This window comes from Dasypus novemcinctus, chromosome 10, assembly GCF_030445035.2.
Source record: "Dasypus novemcinctus isolate mDasNov1 chromosome 10, mDasNov1.1.hap2, whole genome shotgun sequence".
Lineage (NCBI taxonomy): Eukaryota > Metazoa > Chordata > Mammalia > Cingulata > Dasypodidae > Dasypus > Dasypus novemcinctus.
This window is the reverse complement of record NC_080682.1, coordinates 110,409,196-110,430,704: the sequence shown is the minus strand read 5'-3', so window position 1 is coordinate 110,430,704 and position 21,509 is coordinate 110,409,196. Positions and strand designations below refer to the sequence as shown.

General features: G+C 44.7%; 1 protein-coding gene across 1 annotated transcript; it reads left to right on the top strand.

Annotated features, from left to right (window-relative positions):
- Positions 1 to 14,866: 14,866 nt before the first annotated feature.
- LOC131280320 (spermatogenesis-associated protein 31A6-like) lies at positions 14,867 to 20,807 on the top strand. Its single transcript, XM_058306438.1, has 4 exons — positions 14,867 to 15,158; positions 15,811 to 15,868; positions 16,428 to 16,488; positions 16,749 to 20,807. Exons 1-4 carry the CDS (start codon positions 14,898 to 14,900, stop codon positions 20,752 to 20,754), a joined length of 4,386 nt encoding a protein of 1,461 aa, XP_058162421.1. The 5' UTR covers positions 14,867 to 14,897; the 3' UTR covers positions 20,755 to 20,807.
- Positions 20,808 to 21,509: the final 702 nt, after the last annotated feature.

Sequence of the window (21,509 nt, the reverse complement as noted above, 5' to 3'; positions counted from 1 at the left end):
TGCCTGTATTTGTTCTGTATATAGTGTCCAGGGTTTTAGTTTTCCTTAGTGGAGGAATAGGGAAAAGTATATCTACCCCATCTTCCTGGAAGCAGAAACACATTGCTCGTCTCTTTACTCTCTTTAAGGTGTCTGTTGGTAAACAGACACTCTGAATTCTAATGTGCTCAGGTTTATCAGTTGTTGCGGCCACTGTTCGTAAGCAGAATAATGCCCTCCACCCATTTCAAATTTAATTCAGATGTCAAGACTGATGACACCACACATCGAGGCCGTATGAAAAGGCTTATTTCTTACGCAAGGGGGCTTTTTTAGGCATCACGGGCCTCCCGCACTGGTTCGAAAATGGCTTGAGAAAGCAAAGAAGGGAGGATGACTTGGGGTTTCTATTGTGGTTTAGGATGTGGGGCCCGGGTGAGAGTTTCCCTGTGTGAGCAGGAATTTGTGTGGTTTGAATTTCCTACCGGTACCAAAGGTGGGACCACCCAGGCTTTCCTGCCAACTTACCCACATATGTGGCAAAACGGGAAGAGGGAGCGGTGATGCTTAAGAGTTGTGAGCAACCACATATCAAAAAATGGAGTCCAGGGGAGCGGATGTAGCTCAGGGATGAGCGCCTCCTTCCCACGTACGAGGTCGCAGGTTCAATCCCCGATACCTCCTAACAAAAACAAACAAAACAAAACAAAACAAAGGGAGTCTAACTTTTTATTACACCAGTCCTTTTCTTTGTGGTTAGTTAGTACTTTTTGTGTCTTATGTAAGAAATCTTTCCAAACTCTAATGTTCTTGCTTATTGTCTAGTAAAATCATTATTGTTTCCCCTCTAATGTTTTCATCTAAAATCTACTTGGAAATTGATTTTTGTATATGTTATAAATAAGGGTTCCATTTTATTTTTTTCCTGTATGGATGACCAATTATCCCATCATCAGAATATCCAAAGTACACCCTGTTTTATCAAATGCTTATAGATTAGTTTGGGTCTATTTCTGAGCTTTCTACTCTGTTCCATTAATATTCATATGCTCGTCTATGATTGCACAAATTCTGTGGATGTATTTATTGTGGATTTACAGGAAACCTTGGTATCTGGTAGAGCAAGCCTTTCCACATTGTTCCTCTTCAAGAACGTTTTGGCTTTTTGTGGCCCTTTGGATTTCCATATGTATTTTAGAATCAGTTTGTCAGCACATACACACAGACTTGTTAGGTTTGATTGGGATTGCTTTGAATCTATAAATCAGGGAGAATTTGTCTTTACAATGTTGAGTCTTCCAATATAATTCTGCACTGCATCTTTTATCAGGAAGGTCACTCCAAAATCAGACTGTGTCCTGATTTTATTAATTTATGTTCCACCTTATTCCACAAAAGATTCAGGGAAACCTGCAACATGAATAGCTACATATGAAAGAATAATAGATAAATACAGATAGGAAATCAGGATCAAGGAAAAGACTAGCATAAATATGCTGTATTTGAGTTTAAAATTTGGATTCAAGCTTCTTGGAAGTCCAAGTAAAAGCTGTTTCATGTAATTTACATTTGCATCAGAAAAGAGAGTTCCCTAGTTACTTTGATCGTAGATCAGCATTGTCCAACAGAACTGTCCAAATGATGGATTCTATACTTGCACTGTCCAATATGGTAACCACTGGCCTCATACAGCTATTAAGCACATGACGTGTAGCTAGTGATGAAAGAACTGAATTTTAAATTTAATTAAGTCAAATAGCTGCACGTGGCTGGTAGCTACTGCACTAGACAGTGCCAATCTAGAAGAAACAGCGTAATATAATTGGAGTTAAAGAGCTTTGCTTAATTTTTGTCACAGGTTATGTGTGACCTTGGAGAAGTTACTTAGTCCTTTTGAGTCTGAGTTTCCAGATCTGTAAAAGAAGTACAATAATAATACCTACCTATAGAGTTCTGAGGAAATATAATAATGTATGTAAGGTGCTTAACACAATCTCTGGCATAGCAAATGCAGTCCTGTTTTATAATGCTTGAAATTACCTGGTTTGTCTGGAGACTTTTTTTTTTTAAGATTTTTAAAAAAGATTTATTTATTTCTCTCCCCTTCTCTCTCCTTGAATCATGATCTTAACCTTACTCTTTGTTCCCATGGAGGTGAACTCAATTGCAAAGAGAACCTTTGGAAGATGTGACTTTTGATTAAGCTGTGACCACACTGGATCAGGGTTGGCCTAAATCCCATATGACTTGAGATCTTATAAAGAAAGAAAATTAAGATGCAATCAAAGAAAAGCCAGAGGAAGAAGCTACAAGTCAGTGGAAATCAAAAGAGCAGACTGTAAGATGGCCATATGATAGAAAGCAGAGGTGTAAGCCATAGAAGCCCAAGGACTGCAGGAAGCCAGCACCTGAATGCTGCAGACTCAGGGAGAAGCTCTGTCTGTCAAGACCTTGATTTTGGACTTCTAGCCTCGGAAACCCATTGTGTGCTATTTGTCATAGCAGCCCTGGCAAACTAAGATATTGGCATTTGACATCCTTGAGAATATGCATGACTTAAAGATCAAACCTTACCTCAGTTTATCCAGTTACATTCTGGGGTGAATTACAAGTACCACAAATAGCAAAATGCCTTACCTAATAAAAAATACTCTCCATACATTCTTTAAAACACATTTTGTATTAGGTGAGGCTTAAATGTCTACCAAGTTATCTAGTTTAATTCAAGTATTGATCAAGAAACAAAAAATGTTCAAGTTAAACACACATAAATGTATTTTCATCATTGTTTTTATCATCAAAGTAAATAAAGTAAATAGGGCACTATGCTATTTTCAAAAAAATGACAATTTTATTTTCTCCTCTGGGCATTACTAAAAGACAATGGGAAACTATGGTATTTCAATAAAAAATAATCAAAACACAAGGTTGGTTAAACTAAATATTTATGTGCATAATGACATACCAATCATAATATACTTTAGAAAACGTCAATACATTCACATAGATAGGGAAAAATTAAAAAGGATACTTTCTTAAAAAGTAATTTGGGAGAAATGTGACTATATCTGCAATGTCTATGATCTAGATGGCAGCTGTAAATGATACAAAATAAACACTATTACAGGATGGATTTGTTTATGCTGTCTTGTCTCTGAGCTTTTACAGGCTAAAGAAGGTAGTTATTTCGCTAAACCATGCAAAATCAATAAGCGAGTGTTGTTCTTATCTCCCGTAAACTGCCTTGCACTTTACAGAAAATGGTTATAAGACCCCAGACCCAGGACTGAATGAAACTTTCACCTGGGCAAGTACTCACCAGGGTGTGTGAGGTTGTGAGGTCTGGATCTTCCCAGGGCACACAGAGTGTAGAGAATAGCAAAGACTCCACGCTTAGCACCTGTTGGGAGAGGTCACCATTATGGATCCAAGCTGGCTGGGAAATTGGAAGCTCTTTATAGAAACAAGTCAGATACCTGGAATCCAGTCAGTTTAGAAAGAAACAAACACACAAAATAACACCCCATTCGGCAATTTAAAATGAGCTGACACAAACTTTAGGAGATCGGACAATGATGCTAGTGATTTCACACAGAACACAAATCTAGTGAATCATAACACAGAACTCAAAAAGTCTAGGATGCAATCAATGAGTCATCTCTCTGCACCTAAGGAGAATGAAGGAAAAGCTGAGAGTGGAAATGCCTCCTCTTGTATTAGTCTCAGGCAAGGAGAGTAAAGCATCTCTAGCACCATAAGTTAGTATACCCAGATTCTGATTTAGCAAAAAACAGTTCATTAAATTGACTTTTCAATATAACCAAAGGATGATGCTAAAGAAATGAATAATGAAAGTGGAGGAATTGTTGAGTATAATATAAGATGAATTTAAAAGAGGGAAATCACAAAGGTGGAAAGATCAAGAACAGAAGATGCCATACATGCAGTACAAAATAGAACTTTTTATTTCTTTTTTTCTTTATTTTTTAAAAATTGTTACATTAAAAAATATGAGGTCCCCATATACCCCCCACCAATAGAGCTTAACTCCACAAAATCCAGGTTCCAGTGGCTTTCACAAACAGTTTTTCTTTTCAATTTTTGTAGTCAGACACCTTTTTTCATTAACAGAAAAGAAAAGAAAATTTCCTCAGCTTGGATTCACATAATTGCAAGTCTATTCTTCCTTTCAGGTTATAAAAATGATTATGCCAAAACCTCAGGCTTACCAAAGCAACCCAAGTGCTTCTTTACTTGTGAAGACTTTGCAAAGTCCTTATCAAGGTCTATGTCAATTGTTCTCAATATTGTTTGCTAATAAATTCTCAGAGTTTTTGCATCAGCTCTTGTTTTCCCTATGGAATTACTGGAATTGCTGGTTCATAATTTGTCTAGGTTAGGTCAGAGACAAGACAAAATTGAGTGATAAATTTCAAGAAGGAGGAAACCAATATGTAAAATTCCAATGATATATATCCTGGGACTTCCTAGGTGGGTTGAAGCCATTGAATGTAAAATATTGTTCTTAGGAGAAATCTCACGATAAACAACTGGAGTGAAGAAGAAAATTGAAGCTCCTGGAGAAGAGTTACATTGGAAAATGGGTTCCAACTGCTTGGGCTGCAGTCGTTTCCGTATTAGGGCCATTTGTGACTATAGAACACTGCCAGGCACTGCAGCTCTGATGTCAGTAATTAGTTCTAGTAATCACACTCTGGGAAAGCAATATGTCTCATCTGTGCCTTGATGTCCGCTAAAATAGAAAAGGGCTGCAGAAAGAGCAACAAGAAAAGAAAACTTCAGTTCTCACTAGAACATCCATTTTTAGCAATACAATTGTTTCTTTTCCTCATCCACAGATGACATGTTCTTTGTGCTGAGGCACAATTAAAAGGCAAACCTAAGTTAAGCAATTTTGAGGAGAAAAGACCCACCACATAATCATAAGCAACACCTGTTGACCAGGTTAGGCCAAGCTCTGAGACAAACCAGAAGAGACTGCTGAAACAGGTAGAGAGACAGTACAAAGAGTTTCTTCACATCATTAAATTCGCAGGTTTTGACTGTTGGGGAAATATAATTCCAAACAAAATCTTCTCCCAACCCAGAAAAATTCTCAACAAAACTAGTAGGGAAAAAAAAAACAAATTTTATTATTGAATAGGCACTAAAGCAGAATGTTGTAGCAATAAACAAAGAACCTCCAAATAAGAACAAAGCCTATTTATTCAGAATTTGCTATAGCCAGTCGGCCATCATTATTTGCATTTGGTAGAGACTCAGAGAGGAGTGGGAAAGCTTTGTAGAGGAAAAAGGGAAGACTTCAGCTATGGCCCAATTGGAAGCAGTTGGCCTAGGGAAGCTGGAGGTGGGCTTACTAGAAGATGGAAATTCTATGGAATTGGTTAGGGGAGTTTATTGGCTTTCTCTGATTGGAAGCTGTGTGTTGTCAATCAAATCCTGGCTATTTGGGGTCCACTGTCACAGGGACTGTAGTTTGACTTCCTAGGATGTTCAGTGTAGGTAACATCCAGCTTCCTGGAATGATTGTGTTAGGTAGAAGTTCAGACTTTCCTGGTCTGGCCAAAGTTTCCAGGTCATTGTCCGTTCATATATACTGGCTTTCAATGTAATACATTGTAGGCAATCCAACAAAGACAAAAAGAAACCAAAAGATACAGCCCAATACATACATGTCCTTCAATATCTTTATGACCAGGAGGTTGGTTTGCAATTTGGAGCCAAGCACCACCTGCAGTTCTGCTTGTCTCCTCCCAGGAAACTGGCAGATAAGAGGACTATCTTCAAAGAAATGGCTCCTGTCCTTGCAGAAACAATTTGGAGCTGAGAAATTTGCAAGCAGTTTAACCTTTTAAAAAGAGACAGAGACAGAACTTGCTATTGTAAGTTTTCTAAAGTAAACGCTGAAAGAAAAAGGAGGGCAGAGGAAGTCTCTCTGCCCTTTTGTACAAGGGAAAAATAATTTTTATTTATTTTTTGGTTCACATTTACCCTTACATGATCAACACAAAAGAACAGTTCATCTGTGTCCGAATTTCTGTTTTGGATTGTCCCTGCTATATTTTTATTTAAAGAAGATAAGACAATGAATTACTTATCCCCACCATGACAGTTGTGACTTTGACTGTATCACAACAGGGTGGTGACAAATCAATTATTTGCATTATCTTATGTTCCATATTAAAGAAAAGGTGCAGCAGATGGGGCAGTGTGCAAGGAAGCTCAATTGTCACAACTTTCCTACAAAAGAAAAATGTATGGATTCAGTGATTCTCCTGCATTTAAGGGCTTAAAGTTATAACAAGCTGTACCTCAGTTTCCCCTAATATGCACCCATAAAATCAACCCTTTTACCCATTATAACATCATTATTAACAGTATTCCTGCCGCTTCTTTTTGGTCCTGGTCTCTTACAATTTCTAGTCCGATTCATACACCAAATCATACAGTCAATAATCCAGGAATGCATAAACAGCGTCTTTCTGCTGCGTAAACAACAATATCAACCCCTGCAGAACCTGAAATCACAGCCCACTGTAGAGAATGGAAGGGAACTTCTTTTCTCTGCCCCTTGACAGCAGGAAGTAGCCAGACAGAGCCAACACCCCAAATCCCCTCACCTTCCCATCCTGCCCAGTACCTTACACTCCAATACCCAGGCCCCCCATTTATTTATATATATAAATAAATATATACACAAAAAGTTAGGAATGTTAGGGGTTTTCAATAATTAACAAGCTGTACCTCAGTTTCCCCTAATATGCATTGGAAAAAAGGTAAACCCCCTCCCGCCTGTCTGAGGGCACGGCACTTTCCCACGGGTTAAACAAAGGGACCCCGAAGAGACAGGAGTCAAGGGAGATAGAGATCTTCACCATCTGCATAACAGAGGGAGATGGAGAACTTCACGAGCTCTACCTGCAAATCAGAGGGAGATGGAGACAGAAACCTTCACTACAAACCCTTTAAAACCTTAAGATCAAAAGAAACATGTGCTCCTGCAGCATTCCAAGAAGCCAGGAACCCCTCAACCCCTCCCACTCGGACCCTCAAACTCCCTCCCACTAACTAGCATTTCCCCACCCAGGAAATGCTGAAGTCTCTCTTCAGACCCCCACCACGCTGGGTGGGTGGGGGGGGTGCTAAAGTCCGTTCTTCAGACCCCCTCAGTTGGGAGAGCTTCTCAATAAACTCTTTGCTTACGGCCAGTCTCCGCGTCCCAGTGAACGCCGTTTTTCTCCTAGAGTTATGATTTCACATCTTTATGAATGAAGCTTGGGACCGTGTCCTGGGATGATTTGTCATTTCACAGAATTTTTGTACTCTTTGAGATGTTGTAGAGATGGCATTCTCCAGTCATCACCGGAGACATAGGGAGTTGTGTATAATGGGTTATTTACAGGTCACTGCCTTGTGAAAAACGACCATGGATGAGAAAAGCAGTGCAAGAGAATATTTTAAGGCCGTTACTGTGAGATGCAGGGTCACATTTAGGGAACCCATTGCTGTCAGTTCACACATGATTTAGGAGGAAGTCCACAACCTGCCAACGTAATTCCACATTTGTGAACTTGGGTTTCTCAAAGGTCTCCATTTGTCTTCCTCACAAATGTTAAAGGTTTAATCCACGTGTGCTTTCTTACGTACCTGTGTGTTCCAGTTGGAAAATGCTTTATTTAAACCCAAGATTTAGTCTTACTGAGTGCTGGCTACTCCCTGAGACTTCAATGCAGCACTCATAACTGGAGACTTTTCTTCTTCTACCTTCTGTAACCTAAACCTTTGGGAATGGGCTGGATATCCTCCTTGCTAACCACTCTTCTCTGTCATCTAGCTAAAACTTCCTAAACAGTCCTTCTTCGTGTTCTGTTCCACTGACCTGCCGGTCACTTCTCACCTTTCTTGAATCCTTGTTAGCTCCTGCCACCGTTCACACTGATCTTAATGCCCGCACAGACAGATGGTCTCACATCTGAGCCTCAGTTCCTCTATTTCCTAGTCGTTGGCCCTCCACCTCAGGCCTATGCATATCCTGGATCTCTTCCTCACTAGAAACTGCCCACGGCTGATCTGGATTTCCAAGACCCGGCTTTCTGACACCCACACACTATGAATACATGCTGTGCATCCAGCTTGTTTTGCTCAAGTCTCCCCACACTGCTGCAATTTTTCAAATATAAGTTTTAAATTTTGAAATAGTTCAAAACTCCCAAGAAGTCACAAAAATAGTAGAGAGGGCTCCTGTGCACCTTTCACCCACATGCCCTGAAATGACAGTGTCATATGTAACCAGAGTACATTGTCAAAACCAGGAAATTGACATTAGAACCGTACTAAAATCTGATGCACTCCTTTCGGGGATTTCACCCACTGCTGCCATTTTATGACCACACAAAAACCTCGGTCTGCCACTTGGCTACGCCGGGCTCCGTGGGCCATAGAACATTCCATCTTCCCTTGCTGTTTTATCCGTGCTTGCTTTCAGAACCCAGGTGCAAGCCAGTGGTAACCACAAGACAGTTTGACCCACCTGGACAAGAAATCTAGCATAGTTTGTAGCTTTCTACACTTTTTTCACAGCTGTGCTCTTTTCCAGGCACTAAGTGTCAGATGTCCAAAACTACAGAAGTAGCCTAGGCCTGATGTAGCACTGAAGACAAAAGCACTGGGTGCAGTGCATGCCAAGCCACCCCTCCCCAATTACCCCAAGCCACCGTGAAAGAGCCTCATGCTCCTCCCTTCGGGGAGAAGGTGTCTTTTGGACATGAGTCCACCCTTCTCCAGTCAAAGACTGCTTTACTGAGTCTGGTCTCACTCCATTGGTTTGGGCAACACCAGACAGGTGGCCAGCTTCAAGGGTCCAACCCCCAGGGATTGGAGACAAATCCACTGAGTCCGCTGCCCTCACACCTTCACCCTGTCCAGCTCAGCCACAGGCCATCAGAATGCAAAGTAGTCACCCCGTGCTCTTTCACCAAACTTTTGTGAATTTGTTTTTTGGTTTATTTACTTGTTCTTTTATAGTTCTCCTTCCCTTCCATCTTCTTTCTATTTGCTTTGTTATTCTTTTTCCTGACATACAGGGGGATAGAGATAGAGATCATTGATTTTCAGTTTTTCTTTTTTCTGTTTATGCATTTAAGATGATAACATGTTACTCTAAGCTCAGAGTTAGCTGTATTCCACAAGTTTTGATAAATTGCAGTTGATTCTTAATCCATTCATAATATTTTATGTTTTCCCTTTTAGTTCTTTTTTGACCCATGAGTTAACTAGAAAAGACTTTTAAAATTAAGCATACACAGTTTTTTTCATTGTGTTTTATTATTTTTAAAGATTTATTATTTTTTTAAATTTCTCTCCCCTTCCCCCCCACCCCAGTTGGCTATTCTCCGCATCTATTTGCTGTGTGTTCTTCTTTGTCCGCTTCTGTTGTTGTCAGTGGCACGGGAATATGTGTTTCTTTTTTTGTTGTGTCATCTTGCTGTGTCAGCTCTCCGTGTGTTTGACACTATTCCTGGGCAGGCTGCACTTTCCTTCGCGCTGGGTGGCTCTCCTTACGGGGGGCACTCCTTGCGCATGGGGCTCCTCTACGTGAGAACACCCCTGCATGGCAGGGCACTCCTTGCGCGCATCAGCACTGTGCATGGGCCAGCTGCACACGGGTCAAGGAGGCCCGGGGTTTGAACCGCGGACCTCCCATGTGGTAGACGGATGCCCTAACCACTGGGCCAAGTCTGCTTCCCTCATCGTGTTTTGTATGTCTAACTGAGATGCTCTGTCTTTAGAGGAAAGACTCTTTTGTATGATTTCTGTCCCTTGATGTTTGTTGGGACTTACTTTATTTATTGAAAATATTTGAGTTCGTTTGAAATGAATATGTATAAGCTGTTGGATAGTCCATATGAGTCAATTAGATCAGGTTTATTGATTGTTATGCAGATCTCCCATGCTTACTGCCATTTTTCCTGCATGTTCTATCACATTCTGAGACACATTATAAAATTTGTCATTGTATTGTAGCTATGTCTACATTTCTTATATTTCTCTCAATTCTTGCTTTACTTATTGTGAGATTATGCCCTTAGATGCATGCAAATGTAGAATGCTTATTTCTTTCTGGTGAATTGACATAATTTTCTTTAGGAAACATCCTGCTTTTTCAGAAATAAAATACTTGTCAGGAAGTGGGTGTAAGTCAGTGGTTGAGCACCTGCCTCCCATGTATGAAGTCCCAGGTTCATTCCCTGGTACCTACCAAAAAGAAAAAGAAAGAAAAAAAAAGCTTTCATTTTGAAAATCTATTCTGTCTTATATTAGTAAAGTTATATCGGCTTGATTTGGAGTCATATTTCATTGTTTATCTTTTCATTTTTTGCTTTCAGTTCTTCTGTAACCTTAGATGTGACTTGGAAATACCATGTTGCTAGATTTTTTATGTTCTTTGTGATGGTTTTTGCCTTTCAATGTTTAGTACCTTTACAGTCAAGATAATTTTTTATGTGTTTAGGTTGAAATCTACCATATATCTGGAAACTTGATTTTATTTATTTATTTATATGTTTATTTATTTATTTATATATTATTTTCCCCCCTTTCCTGCCTTCCTTTGAATTAACTTCATTTTATAAATTTCCATTTCATTCCTCTTGATTTACTCTACTTTTGTGCTATAAACTAATTTGATATTTAGTTTAGATTCCATAGGCATTAACTTTTTTAGGAAAATATTTATTTAGGTTTACACTTTTCATTACTCTTCATTTCCTGTGTATCTCTGAGTTTCCATCTAGAATTTTTTTCCTCCTGCCTGAAGAACTCCCTTTAGTATTTCTTTTAATGCAAGCCTGCCAGTGACAGAGTCTCCTAATTTTTGTTTGTCTGAAAATGCCTTTGCGCCTCTTCAGTTTTTAAGATGGTTCTCTGGGTTTAAAAGTTTGGGTCGGTGGTTATTTACTTGGTCGGTTTCCCTTCCCTAGTCCCTGCTACTTTCAATTTTTTTGTTCTCTCATTTTCAGAATTGTATTATATCATTTCGAGGTGAGGTCTTCTTTTGGTTAATCTAGTTAGCATTTGTAAGGTTTCCTGACTCTGCCACTTGATGTCTATTGTCTATGTTCCAAAATTCTCAACTATTATTATGTCATGCACTTTCTCTCATCTCCTTTTGATGCCCCATTTACATGTATGTTCCCCCTTTCTTTATTCCTCTTGGTAGTCATTGATGTTTTGGTCGGGATATTTTCTTCTGATATGTTTCCCATTTCACCAGTTCTCTTTAGGTGTGACTACTTTGCTGCTAAATGTATCTTCTGAGTTCCTAGGATGATTTTTTTCAAATCCTGCTCTGATATAGTTTTAGCTCAAGAGAAAATATTGTGTATTAATTTGATAACATTTAAATAGATTTACATTAGTGAATGTCTTTCCTGAATTATCTCCCAATGAAATTTTATCTCCTTGTAAAAATAGAAATAGACATTTTTCTTTGACCTTCCTTTTTGTCAGCCCCCTTTTAAATGTTTTTTTTTTTCCTTTCCCTAGCAAGCACTAGTAGTCTATAGGACAAATAGAATTTCACAAAGAGAAAGGAAAAACAAAAATGTTTGAACTGTGGGAAACAGACTTGGCCCAGTGGTTAGGGCGTACGTCTACCACATGGGAGGTCCGCGGTTCAAACCCCGGGCCTCCTTGACCTGTGTGGAGCTGGCCCATGCGCAGTGCTGATGCGCGCAAGGAGTGCCCTGCCACGCAGGGATGTCCCCCGCGTAGGGGAGCCCCACGCGCAAGGAGTGCACCCGTAAGGAGAGCCGCCCAGCGCAAAAGAAAGTGCAGCCTGCCCAGGAATGGCGCCGCCCACACTTCCCATGCCACTGATGGCAACAGAAGTGGACAAAGAAACAAGATGCAGCAAATAGACACCGAGAACAGACAACCGGGGGAGGGGGAGGAATTAAATAAATAAATCTTTAAAAAAAAATGTTTGAAGTGGAGCCCTCAGAAACTGTTAAAAGGGCATCAGTTCCCAGTGTCACAAATAATGTCAATGTAACAGTTTTACTGTAAGGATCACAGTTCACTATAGAAATATCAGCCTTAGTCCCCACATCCCCGAAACCTTTCAAGGGAGAACATCCACATGAAGCATGAGAAAGGATGTGACAAGCATGTAGTCTTCATATAATTAGACAGTCTGCCTGTTTTGTTTAATTGCCTCTCACTCTTTCACAAATCCCCCTTACCTGCAGAAAATTTATCGTTGTAGTAGGGCAAAAGTTGTCTAATCTGACCAAGTCTGTAAAAGAATTTCAGGAATTGGTGGCTTATTATGAGTCTGCTCAGAGTTTAGCTAAAGTATTCATGAAATATTATGCACACCTAGTGCATGTTAAGGAAGAGGATACTGTAATGTCAAAAACAACACATGCTTTTATTCATACCCTTTGACAACTTTCAACATGCATGTCACATAGCATCTGATGCCTATAAAGGCAGCAAGGTGGTAGGACAGTTTCATGAAAATAAGATAGACTTTATTAAAAGGATAATTGCTCAGTGAGCTGGCTCAGCAGTAGATTATGTCATAGATAACCCATGGTCTTCTCTCATAACCACCCTCTGACCCTAAGATTACAGATTGCTTAAAGATGAATGACACATGTTACTAAGTCAGGCTGAGCACATTTTAGACTCCCAATACCAATTTCACATTAAATAAAAGGCCCTATTTCAGATCATGAGGATAATCAGGTATGTGTAAGGCAAAGAGCATGGGACTAAGTGATAAGGGTGGGATATCAGGCTTTCCCATACCCCTCACTGGTCATGTGACCTGGGGTAGGTTTCCTAACACCAAGTCACACCTGTCTCTCACCTGAGAAGGTGTGCCTTAGCCTATAGGCTCTCAGAATTCCTTCATGGGATACTATTGCTTTCAACTGTACCAATGGATGCCATCCTCCATCACTCTATTCCTTCCATCTGGCTCATGCTGCTACTTAGAGCTCTTCTTCCTCACTGCAGAACACCCCACACAAATGAACAGCTGGGTCATGCTTTGGCCTGTTGGGTGCTGCTGATTTGTAGACCTTGGTGTCTATGTCTTGCTGAAAGAAATTCCACTTCAACATGGACCAAAGACATTTGTTCACACCCACAATGTGTTCGTCATGCTTCAGCAAAGCAGAACTTGTTTCTCAAGCACTGGCCTGTTTTAATTTGCTACCCACTCTAGCCCAATGAGTTGCAGCAGACTTACCCTTGTCCTCTTGTGTTCTCTCAGCAAGCACTCACTGGGCAGCTGCTATGTGTAAGGAAGTCCTGTAGGGTAGACAGAGGTGAATTTACTTTTTAAAATAAATTTACAGAAATGTTGCCTGTCTCCCAGAACTCACCATCTAGAAGAAAAGTCAGGCACATACCAAGAGGAGGCAAATCCTTCAGCAGAAATTATAGGAGGGCATGGAAGAATGACCGAGGAGCGATGAGCTTTTCAGGGCTCTCAGAGCTCTCAGAAGAGCTACTCTTTCCCCTGGACCTCGCGTCGTGATTGAGACAAAACAGCTGGCAAGAAGGGGGGGAATGAGAAAGTACAACCTGGGCCAAGTGGGGTGAAAATGAGTCACACTTTCACAAATTGGGGTGACAGAGAGACATTGACAGAGAATTAACAAGCATCCACCAAAGCACCCAGAGTACAGTTCTCTACAAGCCATCAACTCAGGAGAGCCAGGATGTTGATGAGTTGGGAAAAGGTGAGATTTAGGTGGACACTGGTATCTGAGGTCAAAGAGTATAAGGGTAGTGGAGAAGAATCTGGTTTGACTTCCTTAAGTGTGGATATCTCTAAAATCCTTTAACAAACACTAAAATAATATATATAGACTTACATCCTATACCTATAGCAAACAACCGCATAGCACATACTATGTGAGGTGTTTTTATCATTACCATGAAGATAGCTGTTTTAGTTCCTTGGCTGCTAGAACAAATACCGTACAATGGGTTGGCTTACCAACAGGAATTTACTGGATCACATTTTCAGAGGCTGGAAGGCTGCCTTCCTCCTGGGGCTGGTGTCTTCTGGCTGAAGGGCAGTCTTTGGAGCTCCTTGGCTTTCCCTTCCCGTGGCAATGCACATAGCGGCCTCTTCTCCTTCCTCTTCTAGTTTCGTTGACTTCCAGCTTCTGACTACTCCCCATGGTGTCTCCCTGGCCTTCCCTATAAAGCCACCACCAACAGGCTTAAGACCCATCTTGACTCTGAGCCACACCTTACCCGAAGTAGCCTCATAAAATGCTCCTATTTACAACAGGCTCACACCACCAGGAATGGGTTAAGAAATGTTTGATTCATAGATTTGAAAATACTGGATTGTTTTGTCAGAGGGTATGTGTGTGTGTGTGTGTATTCATACAGAATATTTCAAAAGCTTTTGAGTTTACCTTTTGTTAATTTCAGAATCAAAAGTGCTAGAAACTTATTTAAAAAAATATCCTCTGGAGGTTGAATTTTTCAATTTGTTTTATACTTATTTAGCTTTGTAATCTTTTAATAATAAATTATCAATTTAATTTTTGTACAAGTCCCCCTGCTTGAAGATGGCAAAGGTTGATTGGAACAAAAAATGTTTAATTTTCAAAGATTATGAAATTGGTGGCACTCAAGCCAACGGATAAAGGACACCAGGCACAATGGGGTTTATCTGGGTTTCAAGTGGAATCACCTGAAAATTGCACTAAGGTTCATCGATGACTAGAGGGTATGGTTGGAAGTCCCAGAGGAGGGCAGAGGGATCTAGAATGTGGGAGTAGAGGGGGTGGGGGGAGGGGCTGTCGGCCTTGCCCTTCCCTTCCCCCACCCTCAGGAGCCCATTGTGATGAAGTCACAGCTTTGTGATGTGGGCCTGGAGCTTTAGTCCAGAGCTCATTCTTGCTGCTCAGTTGCCTACTGGCAGCAGTGCTATTCAGATGATGGAGAATTATCTCTTATCTTTGGAAAAATTTAATGCTATTTGGCTGAGCTCCAGTGCCAATTCCTGGCTCATTGATATCATCCTCGCCCTCCTGTGTGGCGTGGGGCTCTTCTTCCTGATACTCCCCTGTCTCCCGAGTAACCCGGCTTCATCACACCTTAAGGAAAGAAGACCCCTCAAAAAGGTAAGGAATCCTCAGCCCGAACACAACAGAGAAGGAGTCTACTTCTCTCCTCCTATTTCCACTTTCCTAAATCAACCAGAGAGACTTGTAAGATGGGAAATCTCAGGAAAGACTAGAGCATCTCCTTTCTAGGGACATGCCAGGCCAGGAGTTAGAGTGGGCATGAGGGTTTTATGTGAAGGTCTCAGGCCATCTCTCTGGGTGTGGTAGTGATCTCCAGGACAACATCTGAAATGCAATGGCTCAGATGACGATGGGACTCCTAAGAGGGTCCTGGATCGCTGCAGGATCAGAGTCCTCAGCCCCGGGTCCTTCATCACCTTCCCCTGACAGGTGTCTCCTCTGCACGGGGACTGATGGATAGAGCACTGCAGAAAACTTATGCTCTGATGCTGCGTGGGAAGCAGAATCCCACATGATAGAGGCCAGATGTGCCTGTAGGTCTGGGGTGTGTCCCCTTCTTAAAATCCATTGTGGCTCTCACAAAATTCTCTGCCTCATTCAAAGATGGAAAACAAGTATTTTTAACCACTGTAGAAATGAATAAGCAGACAAACCAGCGCTCCTTTAGTTAAAGGCAGCCAGGTGTGTCACTCGTGGGTCTTGCGAGGGGAGAACTGGCCCGGCCCCTCATTCCCTTCTTGTCTCTCAGCCTCATGTGGAGACACGGGGGAGGAGCAGGCGGTGGAGGAGAAGAGGAGCTCTGAGAGGTAAGCTTCTGCCCACTCGGCCCCAAGTCCCCATGCCTCAGCCTCCTTCTGTTCCGTTCCCGAGGCCCGGGTCAGACGTGGAGGACGTCAGGGGTTACAGCCCACCCTTCTGAGGAAGGAGCTCTCAAGGACACTCCTGGGAGGAACCCCAAGACCTTGTCAGCTCCCTGCTGGGCACTCGGGTGGGAAGAAGCAGGGACGGGCCTGGGCCGTGGGTTCTGCCCGGAGGGGCAGGGGGTGCAGTGATGGAAAGCCGGCTGGGCTGGAGGTGGAGCACCCAGGTCCAGCTGAGGATGAGTGGTTGAACTTTCCTAAGGCTCAGATTCCTCCTTGAGATGTCGCAGGGGATAACACCTGTGGGATCACTTTGTAAATGAAGAGCATCTCCCATACCTGAGGCCTGCCATGGCCATCACGGATGGAGTGGCCTTGCCACAGATGCCTGGGCTCCAGAGTCTAATGCCCGATGGCCTCCCCTAAAGGGACATTCCCTTCAGCCTCCTGTGAGGTCCTTAGGCCCCTTCCTTCACGGCCTGTAACCCAGGGCCCTGATTTCCAGCCTGCAGGGAAAGCCTGCAAGAATTAAAGGAGACTCGGGACCTGGTCCTGCTTCTGAAAACGTGAGTAACCTTTCCTTCTCTCCTGCCTTGCTCTTCTTATCAGCCCCAATGCAATCCAAGGGCAATAGGGTGGGCTCGGGCTGAGAAAGGAGGGGAGCCCATGGGACAGAGTGAGGCAGAAGGCCCCTGGGCGTGGGATGGCAGGACGTGGTGAGCCGGGTGTGGGGAGCGGAGGGCCCCGTGCCTCGGGGGCTGCCTCTCTGCCCGGCTCTCCTAGCCCTTCTGCTCCCAGCTGCAGCTGGTGCTTCCTGTCCCTGCAGCCACCTGGAGCAGGTCCCCGACCGGGGCGACTTTCATCAGCTCTCACGTCAAGACCCCTCTGGTGAGGTGCGTGAAACGGAGCCTGCTGAAGCCCCTCTCCCACCAGAGGAGCTCGTGGACAATGCTGCTCCCACCGTGCCCCCTTTGGCCTCCACAGCTCCCCTGACCGAGCCCCCTCTGCCTCTAGCCCCCACCCTGTCACCGCACCCAATGACCCCTGCAGTCCCTCTTTCACACTCATCCCCGAGTGCTTCTCAGCCACCGCTGGTTCTAGACCATCCCTCACACCAGCCGGTTGCACCTTCCCTTCCCGTAACACAGGCCTCGGCTTCGTTAGCCTGCCCTCAGCCTCCAACCTCCTTCTCTGCCCCACCCCTGCTGGACTCCAGCTTGCCTCTTTCTCCGGGTGACTCCATTTCATCCCCGCTGGGCAGGTCTCTTGATAACAACTCCTGGCTGTCTGCTTCTATGCCAGCGATCCCAGGCCTTGCTCCCTCAAGCCGCCCCGGCCCAGCCTTGCCCTGGTGGTGGGCAGCTGCCAGGGCCCTGTTATCCCCCACCTCAGCACACTCCACATTCCAGCAGGAGCAGCTTTCCCACCACTCACAAAGGGCCTCTTTCTGGGGAGGCCCCATTAACAGGCAGGTAGAAATTGGCAGCCCCTCTTTCCTCAACCTTAATATCCAAAAGCTCCTGGAACTACAAACCACAAAGAAAGTGGAATTGAGGATGTGGAAGGAAAACGAAAAGAAGGGACCAGACTACCATCTGAATTCTTTAAGGAATGTGTTAAAGTCACTGGGTGCTGAGCAGGACAACACAGTTGCCCAACCTCTCTGGAGCAGCAAAGGCAAACCAAAGCAGCTACCCAGTCCTGAGATGCCCCCACATCCTGAGACCCTGAGGGCCAATTTAGAGCAGAAATATAGCCAGTTCTTCTGGGGCCTCCCCTTCCTGCACAGCGAGTCTCTGGTTGCTAGTGTCCGGGTTCCTGGTTCTGTTTCATTCAATGGAATCTCTAGGGTCTTACCTATTCAAATGCAGGCTGAGGAAGTCACACTTCGTTCACAACCCCAGCCCTTGCCAAATTACATTGTTCAACCCCCACTCTTGATTCCAACCGTGCCCCGATCCCAGGTCCCACTTAGGGCTCAAGTCCATTTACAGCCACAACCTCTGGGCCATCTCCAATCCCCTTTCCCAGTCCTACTGCGGTCCACACCCCAGACTGCCTCCTGTAGAGAATTACGGCCAACCTCCTGGAACGTGCCACACTCCCTCAGCCCAAGTGCTATTCAAAACCTGGAATGTCACCTTGTGAAGAAGCAACTGGAACGTTGGAGAGCTTTACCCCTTGTGGTCAAGGGAACTCAGAAAGCCTTTAGTTCTCTCACTTCCAGCTTTCTCCAGGGGACCCGGGCCTCCCAGGCCTGCCAGACCATCTTTACCCTTCCTGGGAATTTTCCTCTCAATCCCGATAGTCGAAAGCGACTGGAGCAACACCTTCAGAAAAGGCTCATTCAACAGCAGAGTGGCCTGCCCCGTAGCATCCACCATGTGACTCTGGGACAGATGCAGCCTCAGAGAAAATCACCAGGGATCTGTCATGAACCATCTCAGCCCTCTGTATGTGAATGGCAAAGTACCAAGAACATCAAGAAGATGAGATCCAGCAACTTAGGAAACTTGCGTTTGTTCAGCTCAGCAAACTTCCAGCTAGGGAAGGGCCCAAAGGCAGATCTGGGGCAGAGTCTGGGGAGGGCCTCAAAATATAATGTGTATCAGCCACCAGAGAGCTGTGAGAGGGACTCTGCCCAAAGGTCAAAACTTGAGCTGAAGCAACACTCAGAGAGTGATTCAGGAAATGATTCTACAAGGGACCCAGATGAAAAACAAATAAAAAACTACCTCAAAGCCCATGTGGACAGGAAGTCGGGGCAGATCAGTGAGGGAAGAATCCCCATGCAAGTGCGTCATTCCTGGCTGTCTACCAGCCACGCCTTGCTCAAGTCTGACACCCAGGTGGAAACCAGTAATCTGGTATCCTCGAAGGGTCAGAAATATTGCATAAACACCTCCCAGGAGGTTTCTTTCCTTAGTAGAAATACACAAAAGGTGCTGGAAGCACATGTTAAAAAGTTTTGGGTGCAGCACAGGTGGGGCCTACTTCTTAAAGTACTTGAGGCCATAAAACTCTTTAAGTGGAGGAAGGCCCAGGCCCGGTGCCTTCAGCAGTCACCCTTTCCCACCTCACCCATCCATAAATCTGGTGCCAGGATAGCCGAGGTTGGCAAGCTCCCAGGGAGAAAACCCCAGATGTATCAACAAGGGAAGGTTATAAAAACCAAGTCAGAACCCGCCCTGGATAGTCTTCTCCCTGCCCCATCGACTCCACGTGAGGAAATCCAGGAAATCCTGGCACTGGTCCTTCCTGATGAGGACCGTGGGCTCTCAGAAGCCCCTCTGACTGGACAGGAGGTCAGGGAGCCTCCTCAGTCCCTCATCCCCAACACCATGGGTAGTACTGAGCAGAGTGGGACTCTCCCGGGCTCCCGGAAGAGCAGCCTGGAGTCAATTTCACATCAAGCCATGGCGGACAGTGGGTCCTATAAGGAGAGCAAAAGTTCTATCCCAGAAGCCTCCAGCCCTGGTGAATCAATATTGGAGATGAAGGTAGAATCCTGTTCACCAAGTTCTGAAGAGAGGGGGGAGGCCATCAAGGCTGACCAGTACCCTGCTCATTGGCCAAAATGCATAGACATCCTGGGAACCAGTCAGCTGGCAAGCTGCCACATTCTAAGTGAGGGTCTGAGTGGCTTAGGGACTCCTGGGACCAGTCAATGCTCTATACCCTGTGGAACATCTGACACCCAAGTTCCAGGACAACCGTACCCTATAGCAGAGGTTGTTAGTGAACTTGAGACTGAAGTGAAGGTCAAGCCAGAGAATGAGCCTCAAGAGTGCCTCACTGATTCACTCCATGCCTTAGACAGCCCGGCTTCTCAGGTGCACACATGCTGTCCCGGAGGCACCACCAGTGGGAAAAAGTCATCTTCTCACGTGATAAATGGCAGCCTGGCAGCTAGAGAGAGAAGCCTGGGGCGGCAGGAGTCTAAAACCTTAACGCTTCAGGCCCCATTGAACAGGCAGAACAAGATTTTTGCCCCTTCTACCAGAATAGAGGACCGTAGGAGGCCCAGACCAGAAGAGCATGAAGAAAGGTGTGTAGGATTGGGGAAAGTCCCCGCCAGAAGAACGAGCCAACTTGGCCAGGCAAGGGGACTGGGCAACATCCCAGGCAAGACCTTCCAGTCCCCACCAAAGAAGGAAGAGTCTGGGGCCGACATTCCATTCAAGAAAAAGATGAATGGTTTTCTACAGTGGGTTTTCTCCAGTAAAAGCAAAGGGGAGGAAGGTCCTCTGCCCAAACGCAAGCCTATGCCAGCCTCTGCCCAGGGCCGTGGACCAGTCAAAACCACATCAGCCTGTACGGCCAAAGAGGCTGCCGAAGTTCAGGCACTGGTGACGGCTGTCGGCCAAGTGCTAAAGGAAAAAATAACCCTTCAAACCCCAGAGAAAGGTCAGCAGGAGCGAAAAGCCCCAGTCCCTGTGCAACGGGGGGGTTCCATCTGCCACAAGGCTCCCCCCTCCACTGAGCAGAGGAGAGCGCTGAGCAGTACAGTCTGCAATCATTATGACACCCCAGAGAGGTGTTCTGTCAGAGAAAAGTGGGTCAGAGACAAGGAGGGAAACATCTGGAAGTTCGTGGGAATCAAGATGAACAATTACGCATTGTCCCCTGGGGCGGCCCTGTCCCCAGTCGGTTCCCAGCAGGAATGGTCGTGGATGCTGGGCGAGTCAGCCCGCCCTCCCCACTGCCCACGGCACTGTCTTTTTAGAGACAATTCATCTAATCAAAACGCTTCTCCACCCCTTCCCAGTAGAAAATGTTCTGTCCAAGGGAAAATCCCCTACATGCAGAGAAAAGCCTTTCCCTCATACTAGCACATCCTCTGCTGATCCAAGATACTTAGTATTCCCCAATATATATGTTTACTCCTAAAAAAAGTTGTGGCTTCCATTTGTCATGCTGGGGCTCAGGGTCAATGTCGTGGGAGATCGCCTTGGTTTCTAGAAGGGAAGGCAGCATGGGGGGAGGCTGACAGTGGCATTGCATGCCCACCCTCTCTCCAGGTTCCTCTGTTTCATCATTATGAAAACAAAGGCATCCAGGGCTTTCCAATTTGAAATCTGGCTCAAGCTGCTTCTCCCCAGCTTTCTCTCTGCATTGAACTTGTTGCAGCAGTAGAGAGGATGGCTTACAGAGGCATCATGGACAGGGCCAGACGGTCCCCACTCAGGCTCAGGATGTGCTGGGGAGGAGCAGCTTCACAAAGGAGGCATGGGGTTTTGAGGAGGGGGGAAGACAGGGAGGGCAGTTGTGCTAGGACCTAAATTCAGAGGAGAGGGAAATCTTGTCCCTGAAAGGACACAGATGTCAGCCCTTCTCCTGACGAGGGCTGGGGAAACGGGCCTGTGCATCCTCAGTTCCTGGGCAGCCTCGCCCTCCCCTGCCTCTCTCAGCCTAGAGCAGCAGCGAGGACAGGCGCCCAGCTCTGTGCGTGTGTAAGCTGGAGGGTCGGGGGGCTGCTGAGGACCGCGTCGCCCCACACCCCGGAAGGAAAGGACCATCCGTCCAGTGGCCCTTGCTCATGGCGACCTTTATCTCAACCAGAAGGGGAACCAGCAGCCCGGGGTGC